Source organism: Xiphophorus maculatus, chromosome 15, assembly GCF_002775205.1.
Source record: "Xiphophorus maculatus strain JP 163 A chromosome 15, X_maculatus-5.0-male, whole genome shotgun sequence".
NCBI classification, from domain to species: domain Eukaryota; kingdom Metazoa; phylum Chordata; class Actinopteri; order Cyprinodontiformes; family Poeciliidae; genus Xiphophorus; species Xiphophorus maculatus.
Window position 1 is genome coordinate 16,095,265 of NC_036457.1, and position 10,797 is coordinate 16,106,061.

A 10,797-nucleotide genomic window follows, 5' to 3' on the forward strand; every position below is an offset into this window, starting at 1 on the left:
AAAGAAACTGCGTATTTGAACTAATGCAATGAAAGAGTTGGAGTTTAAATTTAAGTCCTGAGCTGAGTAGGGACAAAATTAAATTTGCTTGATGGTCGTGTCGGATTGGTCTCAGCATGTTTATTAAGTTTCCAACACAGATAAACCTCGACAAGAATGCACAACATAAAGTTGCGTTAATCTATTTCTTTATAGTATAATAAAGGTGCAGAAGCTCATTACACAGTAACAAGCACAGCGCACGCGGCCCCGCCCCTGTCCTGCTCTTATCAATCACACATCCCAGAAGATTTGCGCTTGACTCACCCTGCGGTTACAACAAGCAACAAAACGGAGCTGGATGTTAAACAAAAGCTGAAAACGGGAGAAGTTGAACTGCTTACTAAAATTGTAGCCTAAAAACAAAAGCAGTCAAAGCTAAATAAAACTAATATGCCTGGCTTACTTCAGGCTCGGGGCGATAATTCAAGTTAATTAGTCGGACTGGGCCCTGACCAGGTCTGTTTGGATTTTTTTACGCCCAAAATAACTATGTTCAACTAAAACACCAACCAATGCACAATGCTCCCCCAGCCTAAAAGAGACTGTTGTGTCATAAAACAAGGCTCTTCACTTTGTTCCCTAACCTGCAGGACGGTGCTGTCCTTGAAGCCAAATCCATCCTTCAGCAGACAAGTGATGTAGGTCAGGTCCATGCACAGGAAAGGACTGACAGCCGGGAACTCGCTCATCTTATTGCACGCTGAGCAGGAGACAAGCAACATCATCTCCGTTAGCTTGGATAATCACTCATTTGTATTCTGCTGACAGATGAGGGCAGCATTTCAGATAGAAACCACTCAGGGTCCATTGAGATGCGCGCTGTGTGTCAAGTGCAGGGAGCAGCAGATCTGTCAACGTAATGATGTATTCCTCAACCGGTCTCACCCTCTTTCGCTCTCTTCTTGAAGTCTCTGACCCGCACTGTTCCTCCTTGGACATTATCTACAATGGGAAGAGAGGGATGAGTGGGGGGGGGGATCATTATATATTTAAAATGCCAAAACAGTAATTACAACAGCTCATCTACATGCACATTTATATAGTCCTAATAACAGAGCTGATGGCCTTTCAGTGCAGACTGGCAGCGGGACGACAATTTCTATAATAACCGCACAACTATGGCTCATCAAATCCCCTGATACAGGAGCAGATGACTCACATTTTTCAGCCTCTGTCTCGCATTCAGGCGCTGTATAATTATGTAAGGTGTGGACAGGGAGGTGTGTGTGCGCACACACTTACTGATAAGGCCCGCATCCACAGCTCTGTCAAAGTAATAGGAGAACGCGTAGAACACGTTGCTGTCTTCGAGCTCGTGCGGCTGATGAATAATCCCCTTCACCACCTTGAGGACTTCCTGATAGCAAGGCTTGTATCCAGCACGACCTGAGGGGCAAAACGGAGGCAGGCGGGCAAATTATGTATGTTCTTTTTGAACAATGTTTGCTGAAACCCTTGGAAATGTCAAGCTGGATAATGCTCAAATGTATCACATGCCCTGTTTTAGCCAGTTAAAATGATTAAGGAAAATTACGAAATGCTTTTATAACTTATATCCGACCAGTATCTGGTGTCCTTTACTATTAAGTAGAGCTGAAACGATTCGTCGAATGATTCGAGTACCTCGATTATTAAAATTTGTCGAGGAAAATTGATCTGCCTCGAAGTTTCATTAAATTATGTTTTATTATTTAGCGCGCATGTTCCACCCGGGTCATTATTTGTGGTGGGCAGCGCTCTCACTTCCGCCTATGAGATGTTGCTAAGCGCTAGCAGCATGACGCTGAATTGTCCAGCGTTTTCTGAGGTTTTGGGAGACAAACAAGTATTGTTGAATTGTGTGGGGCGATGCTTGGAGTACAACAGTTTTTCTGCGCTCAGAACCGCGTCATCAGCGTTTTGGAGCGAGAGAGAGAGATCTGATTACTTGATAATTGTAAAAATATTCTATAGAGTACTCGATTACTAAAATATTCTTTTACAACAACCCTAATATTAAGCCTCATAGCCTCCCATCTGCTCAGGAGAGCAGCAGATGTCACGGTTGGACAGATTAGAAATAGGGTGGTTGGGTGTCCCGTCAGACCGTCAGTTCCCAAAACCACACAATCAAAAAATAAGAAACCTTGTAAAAGTGCATGCAGGGTCAGTGTGGCCCCATAAGAGGGCACAAAGCTTGCGAAGACCCCAACAGGGTCAAGGTGCCTTCAGTAGACAACTTGAACTGATCTTACCGTCCTGGTCTCCGCTCACTTGGTAGGTAAGACCTCCGAAGCTCCAGTCGTCCCTGAACTTACTCGGCAGGCAAAGGCTTTTAAAAACCTGCCACTCCAACCCTGGGAGAGAGAGAGCACACACACAATTAATCTCCTCAACGGTCCAACAGCTTCACACCAGCTTATCACGGCCCGAGCTCGCTGATACCACACCGCTTCTGCAGAAGCTCTTCCCTGACTAATCTCCGGTTATAACATGATATGTATATTAGCATGGAAACTGGAAGTACACCCTTTATCTAGATGGAGTGAAGGAAGACTCTCGTGAGTTCCTGCAGCTCTGAGAGGCAAAGCGATGACAATGAAGCTCGGTTAACCGTTTGTACCTTCTGCGCCCAGAGCACCCAGGGTGGAGAGACGGGCGGCCATTAGTCCATTTCCAAGATAACTGCAGGAAAAAAAAAAAGACACGAAACCAACCAAATGGATTTAACCGGTCATTGTGAAAATTGTATTATAGCTAAAATAGTGGTTTGTTACTAACATCACTTTAAGAGGACACTAAAAGCTGTACTAAGTACATCTACATCCTGCAACTGTAAGATATCATTTGAAGCTTTTGCATATATTGGCATTTTAAAGACAGAACAAATCTGAAGCAGTAATGCCATCTGCATAATGAGATCCGTTACCTGTGAGTGTACAGCTCAAACGTTGAGTTGAGGAAATCAAACCTGGCAACATAATTGTCGTCAGGAGCGCTCTCGATCGTTTTCTGCAGCAAATTATAAATGTGATATTAAGCTGGCGCAGTCTTCCAGAGAGTGGATCAAAAGTACAGAAAAATAAGCCGACCCTCAGTTTGGGCAGGAACGTGATCTGTGTGGATCCTCCTCCCAAGTCCAGGATTCCCACAGTCTTCGTGGCGTGAGCGTTCAGATGACCTGAAAAACAAAATGAATCACCGTAATCCAGCATCTGCACCTGGGAGCAGCTGATCACTTCCCACCTGAGATGCTATCTTCAAAAGGCCCGCTTCGGCAGACGCGCACCGTTTGAGAAAACATTCCGGCTCGCTCCGTCCGAGAAAGATCACAGAAGTCGGCTTAAGGGAACAAACTCATCCTTGCTCTCATCGGCTTCTATTTATGGACGCCGGCGTGTAACGCAATAGGACGCCAGGTTAGGAAAACGCACGGAGTCAGGAGAAAACACAAGTCATCTGTGTTACGAAGGAAGCAGTTGGATGTTTCGTTAACAAGCCTTGAGCCTTTTATTGTCCACTTTTAGTCATGTTGCAACTGCAACCATGTATTTTACTTGGATTTTAGGTGACAGATCAACACACTGAAGTGCGTTAAATGTGAAGATTGGTGCATTAATCATTATCAGGGAAAGAATTGAATGATAAGAAGTTGCGACTTATTGTAGTAAGAAACTGACGATTGTTATAAACAGTATAGTTGGCCTTGTGATTTACCCTCTGAACTATTTTGTCGTTTACCCCATTAGACATGTCAGTATTTATAGAGGTGAATTTTTAAGTCGGTATTTGTTGTTTATTGCACTTTTAAGTTTATCCTGATTCTCATTTTCATAATTTTGCAACAAATTCCAAAAGCACATTGTGATAAAATTCTAAACACACATTGGCCGTTCACATTGTGAAGTTGAGGCAAAAAAGATGCATCGTCACTTTCGCATTTTTTTTAAAACAAATTTCTGAAATCTGAAAAGTGTGGCATACATTTATATTCAGCCCAGTGAGTCAGGGTGTTTTCGCTACAAGTACAGCTGGAAGTGTTTGGGGTGGGTCTTTACCAACTCTACAAATTTAATACTGGAATACAGCATGATGCTGCCACCGCTGTGCTTCAGGTTGGGGATGATGGGGAAGCATTTTGCATGTTGTCCAAAAACTGTCCATTTAGGTTTTACCTTACTACACCTGTTCCAAATGGCCATTTTATTGCTTGTTGTTATTGTTATTTTGCATTGCTTTCTTCTACATAACAAGTACAGGTCGCTTTGTGTCGGCCTGTTTGTTGTCGTGAGCGTACAAATTGTCAAAATGTTCCAGCTGTATAAATACTTCGCTTTACAGTACTTGCCTGTTAGAAAGTTCAGAGAAATCCAAGCCAGAATGCCTAGGTTTGAAAAGAAAAAACACAGGGACATATTTAAAAAGCTGTAATTTCAGAAGACAAAGAAAAAAAAACACACACACACACTTTGAAACAAATTTGTGAAGTGCAAGCGCATGCAAGGACAGCCGAAAATGCTGACCAACCAATTATCCGGCTGTACAACAGCCTCATAATTACTGGCTTTTAGGGCTTGAAACGACTCTGCTGAAAAACTTTTGTTGTTTTTAATGCGTCATCGCAAAAAACATCTATAATCTTCTGTAATTTAGTTAAACGCTTTCATTAAGCGAAAGGTCCTGACAGAAGATCCATCGGGCGCATCGTTAAGATGCAGACACCTTTGAAACAACAACAACAATGCAGAGGGGGGGAGAAAGTGCTTGTCGGGGCAGATGCTGTACCTTCGTTTGTGCCGTTCATAATGCTGACGCTGTTGTCTGGCACCAGAAACGGGGATTCGTCAAACACGAGCTGGACCTGAGAGAGAGGAGAGGAGGCGACGTGAGGAGGAGGAGCGCAACAGGAAGAAGGGAGCTAAACGGGCCGAACATTATCAGCTGTAATGGCAGCTCATCCAGAGGTGCCCTCCGCTGGATAGGATTAATTCATTCCCTCTGGGACAGATTATTAAAGTATCATTCATCTTCCAAGGTGCCTCAGGGCTACCCCGTTTCCCCCCCCCCCCTCTTTATCCTCTTAAACGATAGCCTTTGACACTGAGCTTACAGCTGCATAACTCTCCTCTGCGGCATCGACGGATAAAAACGTACCGTCCACACTAAAAGGTTACAAGGCCAAACCGCGTCTCTATGTTGAGGAGCTGCTGCCTACTTTTGCTGAATCGTTACGGTCTCACCTGGTCCAGAAGCGCCTGGGCTTTGGCCGCAGGCAGCAGGCGGAGTCCGGCCGTGGCTCGGAGGACCAGCGGGGTTCTCTTCCAGTCCAGACGCGGAACCGTCTTCTTGGCGACCTTCAACAGCATCCTCACCGTTTCGCCGGCCTGTGAGAACGGAAATGTTCACCGCAGAGCAGCAGTGACCCGGAAGGTTCTTTGGTGAAGTAGAGAGATTAAACGCGACGGATTTAAGTTGGGGGCAAAATACCGCAGGTTCATTTGCTAGGATCGTCCTTTGTTGGGAATTTGGTGAAATAAAAGCTTAAGATTATAATGCAAGTTTTACTACAAATACACAGCAGGGTTGAAAACATGAATGTTATGTTTTTAACATGAATAATGAAACAGCACCACGAATTTAGGCATTTTAGAGACAGAAAGATAGTTACAAGTCAGAACAGTTTTGTTGCACCTTTTGCTTCACTTTTATTCAAAATGACATTTTTCCTTTGCGGGTCAGAAACTCCTCATGTCGACCCCTCATACACTGAAGAATGTTTGCAATGTATGGAATAATAATTGTTGTTGTCCTTATCAGCAACATATAAACTGCATTTAATCAGGACAGGATTTTGGGAAATCGTTTGAACAAACTAAAACAAAGTGGGCGAAGGACACAGACTTGAGGTACACCAGAGTACACTTTTGTAAATTATGATTTCCAGCTGATTGTGACTCACAAGTGTCAATCATTTAAAAGCATTATAAACCCATCTTACAAACGGGACAATTTCAGGTTAAAAGTATTGTAGTAAAGTAAAAAATAAAGAATTCATGTGCACTGCTACATGGACATAGGCAACTGTTTGATTCTCGTCATCTTAGTCAATTCAGCCGTTGACATCAACTGCTCCAAATATGAAATTGCCAAACCTCTAACATGTTTCTACTTGCATATCAACTGCTAATAGACATACTAATATGTAAAAGTGACATTAAAAATGTATTTTTGTATTTACTCATAAACAGTTGCATCTGTAAAAAATCTAATTAAGCTGATGAAACCGGACAGCAGTTCAGAGAAATAACGTTACTTCAGACCTCATTATTTCAAATTTCTCTCCTCTTTATTATTTCCAGCAGGAACAACTCCCGGCTTTGTTTTCAGAGGCTATTCTTGACCTTTCACCTCGGCGAAAGTGTCCCTGATCACATTCTGACGATGAGCTCACCGTTTCGGGGTAGTCGGCGTACGCTGACAAACCCGGCTTTATGGAGTGGAACATCTCATTGTCCAAAACAGGCAGCGGCTCTGGAAAGGCACAACATCCACCCACGTCATCAAATATGAAGCAGCTGCTAAAAGCCCTCAAATGCCTCAAACCTCTTAGCATGCGTATGCATGATTTAGCAGGCAAATTAAGGCCTATGTGACTTATGGCCTCTGAATTTACAGGTTTAATGAAGTGTGAAAATGGAGTAGGTGCCAAGCAAACTTCTATTAGTCAACCAAAACACACATTTTGGGGAAGCGTTTTAGGAGAGAGCCGGAAAGAGAGAGATCTCTTCCCGGTTTTACCCGAGTTGCTCTGGATGAAGGTGTAGACGTGAATGCGCGTCCCCGTGCTCCCCGCGTCGAACATCACGGCGTAGAAGATGCGGCTGTGGTTGGCCGGTCGGCTCAGGCTCGGCAGGATCCCGGACAGATCCAGGAGGGACGTCCTGAACTGGGCCCGGCTCAGCCCGGCCGCGGCGAGGAGGACCAGCAGGAGGAGCGGGCCGGACGGCTTCATCTTCCCTCTGCGGCATAAGAAGGAGGAGGAAGGGGGGAAAAAAAGAAAAGGAGGCTGATAAGTAGATGTGTTGAACAGCAGAAAAGCAGCTGAACTGGGTGAAGACTTTGTTCCGAGGGTTAAATTACAGGTAGCGGAGGCATGAGAAGACATCGGGTTATTTACGCCGTCGGATCTGACCACGCCTCAGGCGAAGATGATGTCCAGCCAACCAAAAGCAATGTTTACCGTCTGCGTCGGCTCGCACGGAAAGTTTAAACACGTCGCTTAACAATCAGAGGAGGCGGCACACCGAGTTTCAACAATGTATCATAAAAATGTTTCAATTCCCATGGACTCCGGTCAAATACTGCTAAAATTACACGGGCGCCTCTTACGGGATTCACAATTACAGGGTTGTCCAATAATCGCTGCCAAAACCCCTCTACCTGTACTACTAAACACTTCACTGAGGTGTTTCAGAGTTGAGAGGCTTTTTAGATCCATTTCCCATGGACAGAGTCGTACTTCACTGTCACCCTGTTGTGCGACGGTAAAAATGTAACTTTAAACCACTTTTTGGTCTCGATGTTTGCTCATTAAAGCTGCATCTGCAAAATAAAATAAAAAATAAAAAAGCCACAACAACAATATCCAATTAAATCTGACTGACTAGGAATTACACCGTCTCACATGTAATCACATAATTTGTCGCCTCTTATTACATCTTTCCATCCATTTTGAGCACTTAGACGAAATTACACACATGGAACAGAGACCGGGGTCTCTGCACATTGTTTCAACCCAAAATTTCACACTTTCATTGAAAATCGTCTCCACGGTTCTCAGTCGATTTTTACAAAATTTCAGTGTTGAATATGCATCCATGCTGATTTAGCTTTAAAAAAACGATACTTAATTTTCACACGGCTGCATAAGAACTCTGAAAAACAGACACACATGTTTAACAATGCCTTCGCTCCGACTGTGCAACCTCAGTCCCCTGCGACTTGTGTCGGTGTAAATTAAATATGTGGCTCCATAGCAGCAGAACACGCTCAGCCAAAGGTCACAGACCAGAGCCACAAAGCGTGTTCATCCTCAATTCTTTCGCTGCGAACCGAGCCTCAGAAACACCAGGCGCTCCAGGATAATAAATCCCTATTGATCAGACTAAAAATGGTGCCCACAGTGCAATTGGGTGCATTTGTACTGTACCCGTTTGACCCCTTTGTTGCCGAATCAATTAACGCAGCAGCGTAGATAAGGACGCTTTCATTTTGGATCTTCAATTTTAAGTCTTTCCCAGAGGCAAATGCATATTTTTTTTTGTAAATAAAAAGCACAAGCCAAGATTTGGTCCGTCTACATTTGCGACACCCGCCCTCGACATTTCGTAGTTCTCTGTCCTTCACGCCTCTTTGTTGTGAATTAGCGCTATATAAATAAATGTAACTGCATCCAATTATAATTATAATTTGTAGTTTCAAAATTACAAAAATTATAATTTTCTGTCTGTCATACTGTGTATAAAACCTAATCTAGAGTCAAGGTTTTACTCGTACAGTTTCACATTCCAGGATTGCTCTGCTTACTTTATTTCTACGAAGATTGTGACTGAAACTAATCAGCGGGGATCGCTAAGCTAATCTGCCAGAAAGCATTAGAGGAAAAAAAAAAGTAAAAAGAAAGAAAAAAGTGAATATTTAAGAGTAAACATGACAATTGGATTACAAGTGACAGATATATTGAAGGCAGGTTACATACACTGAGATTATAATTACAATTTTCAATTAACACTGTTTCACAAGCTAACAACTAAAGCAGCATGAAAATGTTCCAACAAAATAACATCCATCAAGAGAGTATTAATAGCATGCTGCTGCGTAGCAAATGAGAATTTTGTCTCATTGTGCACTAATATTTGCATATGTAAAAAATACATAAATGTTTATTTATATAATTTTGGCTTAGTTAAACAGTAAATTCATAAATTAATATAATTAGTAAAGTAAATGTCAGGTACGACTTGAAACAACATGAGATTGGACATAAAAATAGTCTATTTTGAAGCGACCAGATGTAAATACATTTTTTGCATATAGAAGATGAACTACTTTTGAAATGTACACAGCCACAAAACACATAGCAGGAGTAAAAAGATATATTTATATATCTCTGTAAGCTACACCTCCCTGTAAACCATTTATTTGTTCTCTTTTTTACTTACGACGACACCATACCCTGCAGTAAAACACATTTATGTACACGTCATTTAAGAAAGCTGTTATTGAGTCCATAGTTAATTTGAACACAAATTATATTAAAAGTGCAAACTTATTTTAACCTGAGTGCCCCCTTATCGCCCCGAGGCCTCTTACAAGCTTCGGTCGCCTCTGGCTGTGAATATCTGTTTACAATTTAGCAAAGATAGTTGTTTATAACAAAAACTGCCTTCAAATGACTCAACAGAGATATTCACAAGAGAAATTTAAACGCACTCTACACCCTCACTTTATATATTTAACATTAAGGATAATTATTAGATAACTTTATTGGCTACAGCTGTAAGTAAACAGTCATGGTGATTAGCACCCCTGCTACATTTAGAAAGCTAAAGGCTAAAGTTTGACCAGCTAACATTAGGTTGTTAGCGGTTAAATAAAACGACGGGTTTACCAAACTAAACTTTTAATCATAAAATCTTTTAAAACAGTGAAATAACAAAGAGTTAGAGTCTGTAGCTAACGCGACAGAGTGGTATTTAAAGGCTAAAAGCGGCAGCCTCACCATGATGTCCGACTGGCTCCTTCTCGCAGTGGTACCAGGAGTAGTTTGGGTTCGGTGCCGAACAAACTCCGGGTTCTAAGTAATAAAACTCCTGAAGTCCGGATCATCAGTTTACCGAGTCTGTGAAGGTTAATCTTCCGCCGGAAGTAATTCCTCTCTAATCTGTCATAAACTGACAAAACATCAACATGGGGTAAAGTGATTAGCTAAGCTGTTTTGCAACATCAATATGTGGTATTTTGGCACTTATGGAGCACCGTAAACGCCTCATGGTCAGCTTATGCCATGTTGTTTTGCTTATTTAATCGATGGTAAATCTAAAAGCAAAACACGGAAACACTTTAGTGACATCACATGAGGCACAAAGTTCATTAGCATGCTCACTTGTTGTTGTTTTTTTCTCGTACCATTTTATAACTGTCACTTAGTTTTGTGATGTATTTAGCCATTTTAATCAACTGTGGGGCTAAATAGTTAGAAAATGTCAAAAATTTGTGTGCAATTTGGTTTGGTTCTGATCTCCGTTTGGGCCAGTTGAGTCCTATAAAATATGTGAGATCAGAACCTTTGTTCAAACCAAAAGATCTTTTCACTAAAAACTGACCAACTGGATTTTTTTGTGCCTCTCGTGACGTCGTTGACCCAGATACAGTCGAATCGGGATTAGCTGTTTTTCTTTCCTTCAGAGCTCCTTTTGAAAACTTTTTGCGTTTTTATACGGCTGCAGTGGGAATCCATACCTCATTACCCAGCTACGTTTTACTACCAATGTACAATATTTATTTTAAAAAAAACAGCACTAGATGGAACCTTTAAATCATAATCATCCGGCTCGTCGGCTTGGTCATTCCTTGGTAGTTAATTTTACTCCAGAAATAATTGCCATCTATTTATAATTCATGACCTGCTGAAACAGGAGTGTGCAACATTAGTGTGCATTACAGCATGGTTCAGATGAACCAAGCACAAAGTACGAAAGTGCACAGAAATCAATG

At 42.0% G+C, this 10,797-nt stretch overlaps 1 protein-coding gene across 3 annotated transcripts in view; it reads right to left on the bottom strand.

Annotated features, from left to right (window-relative positions):
- Positions 1 to 10,797, bottom strand: part of LOC102226763 (ectonucleoside triphosphate diphosphohydrolase 5-like) — a 30,360-nt gene that overhangs the window by 733 nt on the left and 18,830 nt on the right. The window contains exons 1-13 of one of the 3 annotated variants that reach the window (XM_023348042.1): positions 9,803 to 10,176; positions 6,820 to 7,040; positions 6,473 to 6,552; positions 5,262 to 5,405; positions 4,807 to 4,882; positions 4,370 to 4,405; positions 3,114 to 3,202; positions 2,951 to 3,033; positions 2,645 to 2,706; positions 2,277 to 2,378; positions 1,285 to 1,428; positions 928 to 984; positions 627 to 742 (exon numbers count right to left, since the gene is read on the bottom strand). In XM_023348042.1, the coding sequence (XP_023203810.1) occupies positions 627 to 742; positions 928 to 984; positions 1,285 to 1,428; positions 2,277 to 2,378; positions 2,645 to 2,706; positions 2,951 to 3,033; positions 3,114 to 3,202; positions 4,370 to 4,405; positions 4,807 to 4,882; positions 5,262 to 5,405; positions 6,473 to 6,552; positions 6,820 to 7,033 (1,203 nt within the window). In that variant the 5' untranslated portion in view covers positions 7,034 to 7,040; positions 9,803 to 10,176. Of the gene's footprint in view, positions 1 to 626; positions 743 to 927; positions 985 to 1,284; positions 1,429 to 2,276; positions 2,379 to 2,644; positions 2,707 to 2,950; positions 3,034 to 3,113; positions 3,203 to 4,369; positions 4,406 to 4,806; positions 4,883 to 5,261; positions 5,406 to 6,472; positions 6,553 to 6,760; positions 7,041 to 9,802; positions 10,177 to 10,797 lie in introns of those variants that run through there. The other 2 variants (XM_023348043.1, XM_023348044.1) reach the window with 2 other exon arrangements.